This window comes from Ostrinia nubilalis, chromosome 5 (assembly GCF_963855985.1).
Source record: "Ostrinia nubilalis chromosome 5, ilOstNubi1.1, whole genome shotgun sequence".
In the NCBI taxonomy this organism is placed as follows: domain Eukaryota; kingdom Metazoa; phylum Arthropoda; class Insecta; order Lepidoptera; family Crambidae; genus Ostrinia; species Ostrinia nubilalis.
The window spans coordinates 10,016,721-10,035,066 of NC_087092.1; the positions used below are offsets into that span (position 1 = coordinate 10,016,721).

General features: G+C 36.8%; 2 protein-coding genes across 2 annotated transcripts; one reads left to right on the forward strand and one right to left on the reverse strand.

Moving 5' to 3' along the window:
* Window positions 1–8,303: 8,303 nt before the first annotated feature.
* On the reverse strand, window positions 8,304–13,209 carry LOC135071887 (pre-rRNA 2'-O-ribose RNA methyltransferase FTSJ3). The gene is made up of 10 exons (XM_063965738.1): window positions 13,045–13,209; window positions 12,201–12,958; window positions 11,927–12,076; window positions 11,703–11,816; window positions 11,363–11,524; window positions 10,288–10,495; window positions 9,883–10,152; window positions 9,535–9,744; window positions 9,175–9,374; window positions 8,304–8,825 (listed from the first exon to the last, which is right to left on the reverse strand). Exons 1-10 carry the CDS (start codon window positions 13,109–13,111, stop codon window positions 8,349–8,351), a joined length of 2,616 nt encoding a protein of 871 aa, XP_063821808.1. The 5' UTR covers window positions 13,112–13,209; the 3' UTR covers window positions 8,304–8,348.
* A 2,675-nt stretch (window positions 13,210–15,884) lies between these two features.
* Window positions 15,885–18,047, forward strand: LOC135071881 (probable Bax inhibitor 1). Its single transcript, XM_063965732.1, has 5 exons — window positions 15,885–16,107; window positions 16,596–16,822; window positions 16,905–17,131; window positions 17,224–17,394; window positions 17,866–18,047. The coding sequence occupies exons 1-5, from the start codon at window positions 16,061–16,063 to the stop codon at window positions 17,896–17,898; spliced, it is 705 nt and encodes a 234-aa protein (XP_063821802.1). The 5' UTR covers window positions 15,885–16,060; the 3' UTR covers window positions 17,899–18,047.
* The last annotated feature ends 299 nt before the right edge of the window (window positions 18,048–18,346 follow it).

Genomic DNA, 18,346 nt, shown 5'->3' on the forward strand with positions numbered 1-18,346 from the left:
AGTTTTGGTGTAGGTGCGCCGCAAGTAACCGAACGCCGCGGCTGGGTTTTCAATCGGTAAGATTTGCAAAAAATTGGGTTATAGAATAAAATAGTTTTCGAATAATGAGGATTTCAGAAGTTGCGTTAAGTTTCAAAAAGTAAATTCTAATCTAAATACTAAAAACGTGGAGCTGTACACAATGACGAACCATTCCTTTAACTTTAAAATACCTAACTTTACGAAACCAAACAGAATATTCTAAATTATGTTTATGATCAATGAAACTTTTTATCTACTTCTGACAAAAATTGACATGATGATCCTGACAATTAAAAGCGGGAGCGGGTCGGTAGATCAGAATCAATGGGCGGATTGGGCGGGCGGGCGAAAAGAGCTAGCGCTAGCGTGTGCGGGCAAGAGCGCGAGCGCGCGCAGGCGGCAAACGCTTGTAGAATCTGGGGGCACGGCAGTGCCCCCACCAAGTCGAGCAAAAAAGCGGCACGGCCGTACCATCCTTTTCTCGAAGCAATTCAGGCCATTTTCGACCGCCTGTAACTTCGTTGTGGATAAAACTAGAAGGCTGAATTTTCATTAGCTATGCAGGCATTGTAAAGACACGGTATATTTAAAATTTCATTCAATTTGAACCAGTAGTTTAAGAATTATAACGGGTCAAAGTTACTTAATTTTGTCACTCACTGACTCACTGACTCACCGATCATCAAAACTCTAAGGCACTTCTAGCAGACCTAGAAGCTTCAAATTTGGAATATAAGTAGTGTTTGGTGTATGAATCAAGGAAAAACTAAAATATTTGGGGGCACGGTAGCGCAACCGCCAAGTCGAGTAAAATTTTTCAATTTCGGTCCAGTTTTCTAGATACATAACTGCTGTCTACAAAATACAAAAAGAAATGAGATCCCATCAAAAACAATACTTGTCAAAAAAACCAAGTCTCGCAACTCAGTTGTTCTACGGTAAAAAGTTGTGAGATCCATGTAATACCAAGTCCAGGCCAGGAAATCTTTAACGTTTTACATAAATATATTGACTTGGCCATCGCATGAAAACACGTGTAAATTAAATTATTTAGTGCGATGGCCAAGTCAATAATTTATGTAAAACGTTAAAGATTTCCTGGCCTGGACTTGGTATTACATGGATCTCACAACTTTTTACCGTAGAACAACTGAGTTGCGAGACTTGGTTTTTTTGACAAGTATTGTTTTTGATGGGTTTTCTTTTTTGCTAAGAGATAGAAATAGGAATATAATAATACAGAAACAGAACGACGTAGCTAATGAAAACACAGCAATATCCTAAATATTTTAATTAATAATTTAATCCTTTGATTAACTCTATTATAAATCGGCCTCCGAAAATTATTGATACTCAAGTGATTCAATTTATGGCCTAGGCCTAGACACTAGTCTCTGACTAGGTATACCCCGTTTTCTGAACTGAGATTTTAGCTTGTGCGAGCTTCTAAAAATCTCTTCTAATATCAGAATCCGGGCTTACTGCCGGGCTTACTGAGATGAAATATTAATTTGGAAACAGTTATTGAGTTCAGATTCATAGTTATGTTTAGTGTAGTTTCGTAATACGGACCTAAGAAGTAAAACCTCTAGTAGCATGATAAGCTTATACCATACATACGCCTCCCTCCTGTCCCGCTCCCGCATTCTATTTGTGTCACGTTTTATTAAAGCCTACAATGTTCTACCGGCCAAACGGGAGAACTACACACAGATTCTACACTATGTGTTGCCGTTGCCCACCTGGGAATCCAAACTAGATCCTCTTGGTATAGAATACCTACTACGCCATAAGTTCCTCTAACTCTATCGATCTGTCCTACATATAATAGTAAAAATATTATACAAGGCATACTTAGGTACATACACAAAACGGACGAAGGTTATATGGATACTTACGCCCCCACCCGGATCGGAAGCGGTGGGATCTGCTTACCTGACCCCGTATATACCAGGAAAATTAACGATATTCTCGGCTTTCACGTGTTACTTTTTAGATAAGACATTAAAGATCTTGAAGTAGGTATGATTCAGGTACTGTTAGCGTAATTACCTAGTTCGTGACACCCAGTGGCCAAAAAGTTGACAACGCAACCTTATTCCAATTGTAACAAAGACGTGTTGCCGAACTTTTTGGCTACTTTGGGTGTCACGATTTTATGCTGACTGTACCTGTATAAATTATTTTTTTTACTTTTATGTGCGTATGTGGCATAACAAATCGCTAAATAAATAGTTAATGAACTCTTGGGTGATGTTGCAAGACGTTTATAATATTTTTTTTTTTTTTTTTTTCTATTTACCTCTAGCATGGTCACCAGAGCCTTTTTTATTATTTTGATTTCAATTTTTTGCTATTGGTTTTAGAGATTAAAGTTAGTTGTTTTTATTTTTATTTCTTTGTTTGGTTTCGTTAATATTTTTGCATTTGAAAAGATTACCTCCATTTGCTTTTTAATTTTATACTTATTTTGCTACTAATTTTCTGTAAGTTTTATTTCAAATTTTTGTTTAATCTATTGTTTTTATTTTTTATCTATTTTTACATGTTTTGTTTTGGCCAAAATGAATTTACTATTTATTTTCTATTTCTACTAATAACCTAATTTTTCTATTGTTTTATTTGCAGGTAACATTACACTCAAAGTGTTGTGACTATATTATGACAATATAGTATTAACATTTTGCTATTTGTGCAGTTTTCCTGAAATACTAGAAGCTAATTTACTTGTTAAATTGTTCAATTTGTTCAACAAATTGACTCCAATTTATTATTATAGATGTTAATTTAAATTATTGAATTTTTTAATTTTCTGCCTTTGTGATGTGCATTTGGAGTCGATTTGAATTTAGAAGTTTTGAGGACCTAAATTTTGTCACCTAACCACCTAACTTTCCTGGTACAAGGAATCTTCGGTAGTGACACGTTGCCGCGAGCTGGATGGTAATCCCCGGAAATCTCAGCTGTATGCCACTGTGGACCTGGCCAGCGCATCCCACCGTCTGCGCACTGGGCAGTCGCTGCTGAAGGCGTTGTGCGCGACGTGCTCCGCTTTGGCTCGCTGACAGTTGCGGCACGAAGGTGCCCCGCCAGCGAGCTTCTCGGCGCAGTCGGTGCTCATGTGCGGCCCCCCACAGTGGCTACAGACGTCGGCGGACTCTGTGCAAAATCGCTTGCTGTGGCCGTATCCCAGACACTTGGTACACTGCACCAGCGGTGACTGGTCGGCCACGCGGATGTGCTGCAGGTCGATATGCACAGATCCCGCCGCGATTGCCCGTTGGTAGATTGCCGGGGAAACACTAACGACAACGTGATTCGTGTGCAGGTTTCTAGACTTTTTCTTATATCGGACGACGATACGGTCCTCCCCTTCGCGGAGGTCACGAAAAATATCCCCGTTCTGCTTCCTCAGTGCCTTCAGGACGTCCTCGTCGCTGTTAAGCAGGAGGACGTCCTTCATCACGAGGAGCGGGTCCTTATTCTTCATGTCCTCCGCGATGAGGAGGCCTCCCGTACCCTCGATCCTCTCTTTGACCTTTCTTCTTTCATCTTCAGTCGCACAGCCCATTATGATCTTTTGATTTTTAGCCTTCCTTATTCTATCTACTTTCACCCAGCCCTCCTTGGCGTTGACGGCGTCCCTGACTCTCCGCAGCACCTCCTCTCCTGTCTCCATTGCGTCCTTAGACGAGACGACAATGGAGTGCAGGGCCGACCTGGTCGGCTGCTGGACAGTCCGGGCCGCCGCCACGCTGGCGTAGGTTATCGTGTTGGCTGTGTCCTGCTGCTTCACTACCTGTTCCTTAAGTTCGTCAATCTTTTTATTGTTTTCCAGCAAAAGTCTTCTGTTTTCCCTTAATTCCTCCACTATCCTGTCCTGTTCCACTCTCTCTTCCCTATCCTTTTCCTGTCCTCTCTCAGGTTCCGGCTCTACCACTGTCTTTCCGGGAGCCTTCCCCTTCCTTTCCATTTCAGACTCCTTGATGAGCTGGAACATCCGATCCAGAGCCTCGGTGACGGTGGTCTTAATGTCACCTCTCAAATTTCTGGCGGTGCCGAGGCTCATTTTGGCCTTTTGAAGAGAGGCTCTGGCCTCGGATGTTCTGTCTCTAGTGGGTGCGATAGGTGAGCTCGCCGAAGCTGCCTCCACAGAAGCCCGGCGTCCTGGCGCGGGCTTCTTGGGGGCCTTTGGTGGCTCGGCCCGCGGCGGGGTTGAGTCGGACGCCGAGGAAAGCCCAGCTTTCCCTGCCTCCCACTCGCCGACGCTGCGTCTCACCTTTCCCGGTCTTCGGATTGGCGGGGAATCAGGAGACTTTTGCTGGACGTCTTCTGTTGTCCTCTTTGCTGGTGTACGAAAACCAAACATGTTGCCAGCTAGAGGTGTACGTCAATAAAGTAAAATACGAGTAAAACAATATAATAAGTCAAAACGACCGCGTAAAATAAAGACACAATAAAATAAAAGTTTGTAAAAGTTGTATAAAAATAAAAATAAATTTTAAAAGTCAATTGTTATTTGCAGATTGTTCCCGAGCTGACTACGCCGTCGCTGGGGTCCGGTAAGTTACTCAGTATTGTCTACCTTATACTAATATCGTCTATTTACTTTTCAGGTACCGGACACAACAACAACGCAGCCAGGAGCGGTCAATATTTGGTTAAAAATATAAAATAAAATACGTTTACTCGTCTGAATTGCTTATAACTACTTAAAACTAAACCCAAATTTCGTCAAATTCTCTCTCAATGTCGACACTGCCCAAAACAACCGAGAACCGAAATAAAAATTTTTGGCCCAATCCAAAAAGTTAACCTGGTAAAAGAGAAAAGGGTGGGTGGGCGGGCTGTTTTTTTTAAGTTTTTGACCTCCGATCGCAACAAATGAGGTGTCTATGGATAGGGCTCGCCGAGACGAATCCAAAAAGCTGAAAAACGCCGGGGGTGGCCCTAGAAAATTTTGAAAATGACGCCCAAAAACCGTCTCAGATCCCAAGAGAAACACTAAAGACCACCAAAAAAGCGGAATTTAGTATGAAACGATGTCAATCGAACGTCACGGGAGTGCTAAACCGAAAAGGGTGAACCTATTTAAACGAAAAAATTTTGAAAAACCGACCAAAAATTACCAAGTTAAAAAATTTTGTATGAAAAATTTCTAAGTCAATATTAAAAATCTAAAAAATTGAATAAAATCGCCAGGAAGGGTGCTAGGGGTCTCAAAATGTTACGGGGGTGTAGGCAAAAATATGGCGCTCAAAATGATGTATATAACCTATAGGTAGGCTATTATTTTCTAGAAATTTGAGTTGACGTTTATAATATTACGACTACGACGCAATAGCCAGTGTAGGTACTGATGATTTATAGGTAGGTAGCAATGTGTTACGGATATACATTGTGGCGGGATAAGTAGGTACCGTGTTTGTTATGTGCGGAGCGCGGGCCGGAGCCGGGGCACGGGCTCGATGACGGCGGTGCGCGGCCTTGGCCGTGATCGCGCTCGATATAGCGCGGCCGCCGCCCGACCCGCCGCCTCCCGGCGCCCGCCACCGCCGCCACCGCCGCCACCGCCTCGCACCCACTCCACCGCTGCCTCCTGCCTGATGCTCTCTAGATATTCCGGAACGAGAACCACCTCAAGATGAGGCGTAGTTTACCAACCTTATTACATTTTCAACGTTACCCGATTGCCCTATAACTAAATCCGTAATGATTTACACTAAATAAAATGTCATCATTTAAATCGCACGTTACCTACCTATCTCTACAAAAACCACTCGCTGGAACTTAGTAGGCAGACGGCGTAGTTGGAGCGAATCAGAATTAGACACCAAGGTCAAAGCGGAGTGATATCATTTATATGGCGTGCCTGTCCCTGAACTCTGTTAGCCGCGAGTGACGCACGTGGCTTCAAATATCACCGTGACCTTACTCGTAAAAATAATCCTGGTAATTTCAGGTAATGGCTCTGCCTACACCCTAATACATTTATAAAGGTCGTCTCCATTTTCAATATCAAATTAATTACCTTTTCGATACAATAAATTAGTGGAATATTATTCCGTTTCACGATGGTATACTCGTAGTATATGCTTGCTCAGTGTAGAGCTACAACAATCAAACTACAAAGTCTAGGCTGTAAGTTACAACGGAAGTTTAAGTCTTACCTATTTAATTTCGAAAAAACGGGATGCTAAGTAGATCGCTGTAGAGTGAACACCTATCTATACTTAAATATCTACGTAGAGCCCGCGGACTAATCCACGAAAGACTACAAAACGCCACTTCCGACGTAATCTCAAGTAATAGTATGACTGTAAATGGCCCTCTGATATATTTTGAGTACGGTCATGGTTTATTCTACTACGACACTAAGTATTTAGCTATCGTTGAATTTTGATCATTCATACAATATTTAAAATCTAGCTTGCTTTGCATGTCAAGTAACAACTCATGATTGCGTTTGTAATTTATATACAGGGTGGAAACGATAAGTGATCTCACTCGATTATTTCTAAACTAGCGGCCGCCCGCGACTTCGTACGCGTGGATCCCGTTTTACCCCCTTCATCTATCTATCTTACGCGGTTTAGATTTTTTCATACAATTTTTTTTCCCGCTAACTCCCGTTCCGGTGGGAATTTTGCAATATCCTGTTGTAACTAAGCTTTAAGTTTACTAAGGTACCTGCATCCCAAATTTCAAGCGTCTATATTACGCGGTTTAGATTTTTTCATACAAATGTTTTTTCCCGCTAACTCCCGTTCCCGTGGGAATTTTGCAATATCCTGTTGTAACTAAGCTTTAAATTTACTAAGGTACCTGCATGCCAAATTTCAAGCGTCTAACTTAAGCGGTTTAGATTTTTCATACAAAAGGATTTTCCCGCTAATTCCCGTTCCCGTGGGCATTCTTAGGTATCCTATAACCTGCCCAGGAGTATAAAGAATAATTGTACCAAGTTTCGTTAAAATCCGTCGAGTAGTTTTTGTTTCTATAAGGAACATACAGACAGACAGACAGACAGACAGACAGACAGACAGACAGACAGACAAAAATTTTACTGATTGCATTTTTGGCATCAGTATCGATCACTAATCACCCCCTGATAGTTATTTTGAAAATATATTTCATGTACAGAATTGACCTCTCTACAGATTTATTATAAGTATAGATTATACAAGATATCGAAAAACTGGTTACTGATTCTAAAAGTGCTTGACGAGCTCTTTCAAACGGTACCAATAATAGATTACAGAATTAACTGGATCTATCCGAAAATTCAATGTTTTCAGCTTCCATACTAAATGTATGCCAGCCACACAATATTAAAAGTGTTAATTTTTTTTATCATAATAAACACTTAAAATTAATTCGTAAATTGCATTCTTATTTAAATTTATTAATGGAAAACATTGGTTTTAGGCTTTACTTGCTATAATATTATCAAAACATGAGTACCATGACTGTGGCAGTACTAAATGTATGGAAGTTGGAAACATTAAATTTTCGGATAGATCCAGTTTATTTCGTAACTTATTATTGGTACCGTTGGATAGAGCTCGTGAAGCACTTTAAGGATCAGTAACCAGTTTTTGGATATCTTGTATAGTTTTTAATATTATGTGGTTTTACTAAATGTATGGACGCTGGAAATATTGAATTTTCGGATAGATGCAGTTTATTTTGTAACCTATTATTGATACCGTTGGATAGAGCTCATGAAGCACTTCCAGGATCAGTAACCAGTTTTTGAATATCTTGTATAGTTTAGGAATAATCGAGTGAGATCACTTATCGTTTCCACCCTGTATATGCCTGAACTGTAACCGCTAACTTTAGGTGAAAATACATCTCTACTTTATGCACTTTGTTATTATGGCGCAAGTACACTATGCGGGAAATTGGTCGAGCGAGACGTATAGTGTAAGCACGCACTTCAGGTAATTTCCCTGTGCATCCCCCATACTTCGGTGTGCGGACTCGCGCTTCGTCTAGGTCAACTTCCCGCATCACTTGCGCCATTATTACAGTGATTAATTTCATCAAGCATCCAAATCGATGCCTTGCCTAGACAATTATTTCGCAAAATTAGTCCTTAATGAAACCGTGCGTCTTTTCAGAATAAATCTTAATAAATTCCTGCTCATAGTAAGATAATATAAAAATATGATAACTGATAGGTTACCTATACCTACCTGAGATAGGCACTAGCCTACACTTTATACACTAGTATAAAGTGATATTTAAGAGGATTCGCTATAAATAGCATTAAAACGTTTTCATCACATATTAATACATATAATATTATTTACATACAACACTTATTTAGCTTTTCCCTTCCTTTTACCTGCTTTCGCTCGGGGAGCCTTGCCGGCCTTGCCTGGCTTGCCCGCCTTGGACTTGGAGTTATTGAACTTGGCCTTCTTGCCGCGGCCCTTGGTTTTTTCCTTGGCCTTCTGCGCGCGCAGGTCCTTCTTCATGCGTGGGTCGACGACCTTGTACTGGCCCTTGACTCCGCTCGGCCGCTTCATGCGTTTGGCTGTGGTGTGCTTCTTGGCCACGACATAGGTCACCTTCTTCTTGCCATCGGTCTGCGCCTTCTTGTAGAGAGTCCTGATCTGCTGAGCCTTCTCCCGCTCGGACATGTCCGCGTTCTCCATCACGGCTTCCACCTTCTTCTTCGCCTTCTCCATCTTCTTAATCATACGCTTCTTCTTCCTAGCCTTAGCTTCGATCACCTTCTTGATTGGCCTAACATTTATGTCTTGCAGCTTCTTTTCGTATTCTTCAGTATATTTCTGAAAATATATACAGTAAAATTTGAAAACGATAATAAATTGATCAAGTGTCAATAAGGTTTTTCGCGATTGAAAAATCCGCCAGATGGCAATACGTAGACGCGAGGTCCAAATGCTGCATGATTGGTGGATTTTGACATATCTGTCAATGTCATATCAAAAATAACCAATCATGCAGCATTTGGACCTCACGTCTACGTATTGCCATCTGGCGGATTTTTCAGTCGCGAAAACTCTCATTGAAAAGAAAATTCATATTCCCTACCTAAATCTAGCTTAAATATGAAAGACTAACAAAATCACAAATTCGTAGCCAATGCACAATAAAAAAATTACAATGATGAAATACCTCAGGGATGGCCATTGGTTTCTTCATGTGTTTCTTTTCATCTTCAACAAACCAATCGGGCAAATTCTTATCATTGAAGGCATACCGGTTCCATGCATCATCAATCAGATCCCGCTTGAATTTCTTAGAAGTAGCTATCATTGTTCCTAAAGCTAAAGTTTCTGCATCCATTTTCAGTGTTTTCTTTAGTCTTTTTAGATCTAAAAAAATATTAACATAAAAACAAGTGCATTATGCATATGCAGGTTCTGTTATCTAAATTTTATAAATACAATTAAACCATGACGGTTTAGTTGTATTTATAAAAGTTTATAGTAGGTATAACATATTTTAATTATTCATTTGTGAATTTTAACTTACCAGGGTCCTGGGAAACCACTTCAAAACCATCCTTTTTGCTTGTTTTAGCACCTGCTTTATCTGCGCCAGGAGCCACAGTATCCTCAACATCATAATCGCTGTCTGATGAGTCATCATCAGAGCTCTCTACATCTTTCAACTTTCTTTTCAAACTGCCATTTCTGCTATCTTCTAAAGTGGACTTCTTTACTTCCTCTGTTATTTTTTTACCTGAAATTAAAATGTTACAAATAAATTATTCAATTCGGGTGGATGGTTTTTCAAGAAATCTATTAAACCTATTGCCATCAATGTGATGATTCAATCATATCCATATTAATTTTATTAAAATTTCCTGTTTGATGTTACCTTTTTCTTTATATGTAGTGGCAATTTTATCCAAATCTACACCTTCATCATCCTCTTCATCAATATCCTTAAAACAGTCTTTCTGGAACCAAAGTTCCGCTTTCATTGAACGTTTGGACACAGGGTCCGTGTTGTCAAGGTCTGTCAATAATGGATTGTTCTTAGGGATCGATGGAGTTTTGGTTAACTGACTATTCCTGAGGGTATTTAATTTTGTTATTTTATCTATCTTCTTCTTCTTCTTTGACTCATTATCTGAATCTGAGAATGCTGAAACAAAAATATTTTATTAAAATCTAAATTTTCTTAAAGTGTGTAATGTCAATTACATACTGTGTAATTCCAAAACAAGAGTCTTGGGACTCTTTTACAGTCAGCTAAAAATATTGAGTTTTTTGTACTTGCCTAAAGTATCTTTTTCAGTTTCATCTTCTGAATCTGATTCCATTTCCAGTTCACTGTCAGAATCTTTATAATATAACCCGGAAGAATCCAATTTTGAAGATTCAACATCATACTTGATATGTTTGGGTTTAATTTTAAATTCATCATCTGATTCATCTCCACCGTCAACAACAATATCAGGCTGTTGGTCCACAAGCCTTGACAATTCCTGTGAAAAAAAACCATTAACATTAAAACACACTCAAATATGCTGCACTTGCTACTTCTAAGTTAATAAAATAAAGACAAAATGAAGGCATACACAACCAAATGTTTAAATCAGGGTTCGAAAATATCCGATATTTATTATAAATATCAAAATATCGGATATTTATGATATATATCCGATATATATCAACTTTGATATATATCAATTTTGTATGAAAGCCATAGTATTATTTTATTGTATTATTCATGAATACTATTGCATATGTGTTACATAAACATATTTTTAATGTTTTTAAACTTAAAATCACACAAATAAAGCAAAAACATAAAATATTCTTTTAAATACGGCAAAATCAACTAAAAAAATAAAAATCTTATGTCAAAAAGTACAAATACAGTAACAAATTTTAAAAGTTGATATATATCATCAAAACCGGCTTGATATATATCGGATATACAACGTGTCCCAAAATTCAAGGATAAGCCGGCGCCGCACGATGGACATGGTCATGACTACTTTAGGAAAAATAAGGAAAAAAATTTATCTCAATAATTTTTTCAGTTACACAATAAATTACGAAATTCTTCGAAAATTGACACCCCTATGATATTTTACATTACCACGACCACCATTTTTCAAATATTTCTGTTTTTTTGTTTGTATTGGCAACTTAAGTAGTGTTGCTGTCCACCCCAACTCTTAAAACCCCCAAAATCCTTGCAGTTTTTACACAAAAGTTAATCAAAATATGTTATTTCCTTAATATATATCCCTTGATATATGTATATCCTCGAACCCTGGTTTAAATTACATTGATTATTTTCAGCAAATTAACTCTATGTATGTTTGGGAATGTACAAAACAAACCTGAGCATTTTTAATAGATGATAGCTGAAACATATCATTGCTTTCCATAATTGGACCACCATCTCCCTTCAAAACCATTTTCAAATTCATTTTCTCTGCTAACTTTTGCCTCTGTTTGTTCAGTTGTTTTCTTTTTCTTTTTGACAATCTTCTTTCTTCATCCTGAAAATATTCGTAATAAATTTGATACTCAAGACATTTTCAGTACAAGATATAACAATATGAAATCATACTGCCATGTTTATTTCTCATAGTGTTCAGACTAGTGATAATTTTGGGAATATTTGACAATTTTTTTTATCAATGCTCATTAAAATCAAAATGATTCTGGTTAGATTACCTGAAGCTCAGCAATTTGATCATCAACCTCCTCCTCATCATCGCTTTTCTTATCCTCTGTTGCCTCAGTGTCATCAGCAGCATCCACAGCCTCTTCTTTTTCATCCTTTTTCTCCTGAAAAGGACAAATTTAACTCTTTAGAAATCAAATAACAGCAAATATTACAAAGAAAACTAATTATTACAGTACTAAACTATCTTAATTATTTTCAGTACTATTGTTACCTTTGGAGTTTTTAATTCTTTCATCTGTTTCATCCAACTTAATAGCAACTTGAGATCTTTTCTGCCCAGCACTTTTATGTCCTTGCAACATATTTTTATTTCTTCTGTTGTCTTAGGATGTAATTCAATAGTTTTGTCATCGATCACAATCTGTAATAAAAACAATAATATAAAACTTCACATACTAATACTTTTTCTTCTTTGAATTTCTTCTCGTTTCTGTTAATACTGAGAAAACTTTCAGTGCTAATGAGATTTAAAAATCACTAATTACCTCAGAACATCCTTGTAAAAGATCAATTGGGTCATCTGCAGATAAAAACTGTGACAGAAGAACTTTGTGATGAGTAGTATAGTCATTTTCTTTGTAGCCCTCAGCTTTGGCTTTCTTTTGCTTTTCAGGGTGCAAAATATTTGTATGCTGTTTTTTAGCTATTTCCAAATCTTCAAACACATACTTTGGCTCTAAGAATTTAGGATCAATAGAATCTGGAGCAATATAACCTTGGCAAACAACAAATATTTCGGAAGACTCATTTCGTGAAGCCTGTGGTTTTGTTGCATGAACTTTCTTGAAAAACTGTTTTAGGACCCAAAGCAGAGCATGATAATCTTTAGATCTGAATACTTTTGTCACAAACCAACCACCTTCTCTTAAAAAGTTGGTTGCAAGTTTTAAGGCACTGAGTGTCAAACAGGCTTGCTGATACGCATCGTGAAGCCAATTTAAACCCACATTAGGAGCTCCATCATGAAGAACGACATCAGCTTTCCATGTCTTAATTTCTTTTTTGATAGCTGATTTACATTTTTCAGTTGTTATATCTTCGGTTAGACCAATGCAGCCTGGCACAGGTTTTATTGGGAACAAATCTACACCGATAACGATGCTGGATACTGGCATATTCTGATGCGCCACTTGCATCCAGCCACCGGGCGCGGCACACAAATCTATACATACTCGTGACCTTTGTAAAAAGCCGAACTTTCTGTTTAATTGAATCAACTTAAAAGCTGCTCTGGAACGATAGCCTGAAAGAAAATGGTATTTTATAGAACAGATTTCACGATATGGCTGCAAATGGCCTTACTTTTAAGATAATTTATTTTATAGGTACCTGTTTCCTTCGCCAACTGATAATATTTATCTTTACGCTGTTTCCCTACTTTAGTCTTTTTACCCATTTTGATGGATTTAAGGGGTTTTAAACTTTATTAACCAAATAATTCTCACAAACATGTGTTTACATTGTGCACTTGATCGTGCAAGATTTTGAGGTTATTTTTTATCTTTCAAAATGACTGACAATGTCAAATACACATGGCAAATCCGAGATAATATAACATAATGCTTGTATGGAGAATGTCTTAAACAAAACGGATAAAAATTAATTAATGTTTTGATCTTTCCGTCTTCACCACTCTTTAAAATATGTTCTATGTTCATATTGATTGTAGTTGTTAGGATTTTATTTTGATGACATTGACTTGATTTGAATAAAAAAAAATACAATCAAACTCGCGAAGCGAATGTTAAAGGCGAACACGCAGTTTGGTGTATTATTTGAACACACAACACACATTGAACACTGGTTTAAAATGACATTCCTATATGCTATATTAACGGGTATTTCGCCGAAACAGTAAATTTTCTGTGTCCAGGCAGGCGAACACATGTTTTTTTGTATTTATATGGATAAAACTATTTTTATGGGAAAGTTAATCAAAAGTTTTATTTGTTTTTGCTATTACAATAGCAGAAACTACAAATAATACCGTAGAAAAACTTAATCAAAAGTAGTTTTTCTAATTTCCTTGTTATGTCCATTACTGTTGTTTGCCAAAATGAAGGCACATTATAACAAATTGAAGCGTAATTTCATTCTAATAGCACTCTCTTTATATTTGAGAAACGTTTGGCTATCGGAAAATAAAAACTTTAAATGTCAAATAGTTAAAGGAAGGAAATAAAGTGAAGTTAAGTTCTTGTCCGAGTCAAAAGTATAATTTCCCTGGGTCTTCTTTTCGACCATTGTAGTAACGAAACGAAAGAACTTAGAATGTAATGCACTGCACCGTTACACTCGGCCATTTCGTCCCAAGAGGCCGTCGAGGCAGGACAGTACTTCATTGAACAGTCGCGACAAATCGTATAAGTAGGTCCCTCCTTGGGTTTTTGTTTACTAAAAAGTCAATTTCTTTGGACGGTTTTTTGCAGCTAAACAATGGATTAATTTTATTGTTTATTTACACAGATGTAGTGTCTGTAGGGGTAAACCCATGATTTAAATAGTAAATGCATAAGGTAAATAGGTTTTTGTCTGTGGTGTCTTTTAGGCATAAATCTAATTTCTTTGGCCCTAATTTCCTTGTTTTCCGTGGCATAAAAAGGCCTAGGAAATTATAAAAGACCATTTTTAATTCGGCGTAAAGTCAAATTTTGAGTATTTCTTTATTGGAATAAGTTTAAAATTTACATTTTAAGAAATGGGTATCAGAATAGATATAGAAAAACTTGTTTTTAACTCTTAACTCAATCTACTGAATTTATCTTCCTTAGTTGTGTAAAAAGGTCGTAATGATACAATATTCATTGGTATGTTTGCTTGCGAAGGTACACAAAAATGGGTCGAACAAAAAAAAAGCAAACCACAGAAGAAAACTTAGAGAAAAAAATATTTATAATAATTTCCTTGGCTACCAAAAATTCATGACCTTATAACTTTGTTTCTAAAACGAATTATGACACCCCTTTTAGATATATTAGCTTAGTTTTTGTTACTTAATACAATGGGAAACTAAAAATAGTTAAAAACAAAAATATATTTCGTACCAAGGAAATTAGGCAAAATTGACCATTTTTGGCGAAATACCCTAACAAGCTTTCAATGCACGTATAACTTTTTGTATTGCTGATCGAGACTATAGTATTATACTATCCTTGTACATTAAGTAACGCCACAGGCCACAGGTAACGCCAGAAAATATAGATGACCCACGCTGAACTGTCCCACCAAACTCAATGACAGGGGGGCGCTACCATCGTTCAACTATATGGTTTCCAACATGGCAAAAATCTGAACCAGCGATCCGGTATTGACGGTGGCGCCCCACTGTCAATGTCATCGACAGGACAGTCCTGAGCCCCGATTACGGTAACTTTTAACGTTTCCAATCCAGACACGCTTCTCGATTCTGCGATACGATTGGTCGTTCAACAGCGTACGTCAGCTGTTTTGACCAATCGTATCGCAGAATCGATGAAGCGTGTCTGGATTGTAGACGTTAAAAATTACCGTAATCGGGGCTCAGTATTTTGGAATATACCACAAATTATAATATAATATTATGCGTTACAATCATAGAACACGTAAGTATTATAGTCTTATTTTTATAGGTACGTGGGTGCCCAAAAAAAACATTATTAAAATAAATTATCACAAGTTCGGAACACAATTATCTCCTTGCGCCGCGCTGATTTCGGAACTCACCGTGTTGGTTTGCTATTGGCTAATGAATTTTACGTCACAAATGTCAATAGCACCAACCATAGTGATGTAGCAATGGAATTAAATAAGAATACATCGATATTTTATTTTTATATTACATTATTATTTCAATAATCGCTCACGGAATCATTTCCGTACTTCAGAGATTGTATCGGTGCGATTATCTATGTGTGATGATAAAATAATAACCCATCATCATAAAGCAAATAATAAATATTGAATTTTAACAGATAAATTAATTATACATATACATAAATGTTAAACCCTCACGGAAACTTTTTTATTTAGATCTATTTGACTTTATCTTCATCAAGAATGATTATAATAAAAATAAAGAAAAAATATATCTATAAAGATTGAACAATCGATAAAATAATTATTATCATTGACGTACATCACTAGACGCAAGTACAAAATATCCCAGCTGTCACATTTTCCATAGATTTATCAATTTAGCTGCTTGCTCTGCGTAATTACGAAGTAAACGTTATTTAGTGACCAAGCCTCTTTTACGTGGTTCTGTACTAAATCCCAGTTATTAAGTTAGTTTATCATTCTTCTGCGATTGTTTTTCAACTGGATTGCTCAATAATTTGATTGTTTTACTTGAAAGCTAGAATTCAATATGACACCCAACATCCAGACTTTTATCAATAGCTTCCAAAATAGACTGTGAGTATTAATTATCTAAGCTTCTTAGAAAAAAATGTTAACCAGAATAAATTAATTTAAATTTGTAATTCAAATCTGGGGGATGGATACGTCCTACGTGACTTCTATGTAGGTCATTGTGTATTTTCTCGTTCATTCTAGACGTATCCACAAACGCATAATAATTAGGTATGTTAATATCATGAGCAAATGAACAACGAAGAGTTTGCATTTAACTTTACTGAGTAAAGTCAGCTGCTTTTTAATGAAAATGAATTATTGGCAGGATGTTTATGATATACCATATCCACATTAAAATGTGTACCTACTAGCATTTTGTTAACATATACCTACCCTATAATGTTTAATCAGCTGTGCGCATCTTGAATTACCTCTATCTTTAAATCTGTTTTATTCAGAAGTGTATTTTAGTCATTTATATTATTGACCTTGAGCACTAATACAGTGAATGATGAAATACTGACAAAGTTTTTGTGTATTGCTTACAGTGAACCTCCAGTTCGTCAACATCTCAAAAATGTTTATGGAACACTGATGATGACTTGTGCTTCGGCATCTGCTGGTGTCTATGTGGACATGTTCACAAGATTCCAAGCTGGATTCCTCTCAGCAATCATTGGAGCTGGCCTGATGCTCATGCTTATTGCTACTCCAGACAATGGCAAAAACACAAATCAAAGACTTGCATATCTCTTAGGATTTGGTTTAACTTCAGGTATGTAAGAAACAAGTAACTTTATTGTGCTCTTTCACATATTTCATTCATTATTTTATCATGTGCTTATTTTATTCTACAGGTATGAGCATGGGACCCTTGATGGAGTATGTCAGTGTTGTGGATCCATCAATAATAGTGACAGCGCTCTTGGGTACCACACTAGTGTTTGTGTGCTTCTCAGTGGCAGCAATGCTGGCTGAGCGTGGTAGCTGGCTGTTCCTTGGTGGTACTCTAATGACACTACTTACTTCTATGTCCCTGATGACTATTTTCAACCTGTTCATGCAATCACATTTCCTTTACCAAGTAAGTTATGGAACAAAATATTATAATATACTGTATTTATATTTTATATTGTTTGTAAATGTACAAATTAACATGCTTCTTATTCTTTTTAGGCACACCTTTACCTTGGCCTAATGTTGATGTGTGGATTTGTACTATTCGACACACAACTTATCATCGAGAAACGCCGAATGGGAAGCAAGGACTTTGTTCAACATGCCCTCGAATTGTTCATTGACTTTATTGGCATGTTCAGAAGACTGGTCATCATTTTAACACAAAAGGTAAGAAATATATGTATTTATTTGGATTGAAATATAATATTTTATGTTCAACTAGCGGCCGCCCGCGACTTCGTACGCGTGGACCCCGTTTTACCCTTAGGGGTAAAGTTTCGAGTTTTTTAGGGTTTACCCGGAAATTATTCAAACTTTTCTCGCTGTAAAAACCATCCTTGGACTTCAACAAACATTTAAAAAAAAGAATTGGTAAAATTGGTCCAGGCGTTGTTGAGTTATGCGCTTACCAACACATTTTGCGATTCATTTTTATATTATAGAAGATCATAAAAAAATATCATATTAAACATTAAAAGGCATTTTACTATTGAAATTATATTCAACCATAGTTTATGTTTTTAGTTAAAACTATTGACATCTTAGGTAATTTAAATTTCATCATGTTGTTCATGCTTTGAATCATGCATGCATGACTTTGCCTTTTGTCTAATGAACAACAATGTTTACTTGTTTCAGGAGGAGCAAAATCGTCGCCGCAAACGTGATTAAACCCTGGTTTGACTGTAACTTATTTTGAGGAAATTTATATTCCAAAAATATTTGTTTATTACATATAGATTATAATACTGTTTTAAAATGTTTGATTAATTAATGAAGGTGTAAATTAAAACTGGTTGGAATAAAAATATTTTACTGATTTTAATTCTTTCACCTGACATTTTTTTTGACCCTGCTGGATATTAACTTTCACATAGAGAGGGATTCAGGACAAAACCATCCAAAATGTTTCCACATTATATTTTTTATGCTAAGTCACTTGTTTATCTTATCATGTAACAAAAATATTGTAAAGCCAGACATCTCAATTTTTAGCAGAATTACTTGGATTCCTGCATATAAAATGCTAATATGTATAGGTATCTGCCATAGGTATTTAAAACTTGACAAAATGCTTAGCAAGAAAAAACATTATAGTTCTAACACTTTATTTATGATT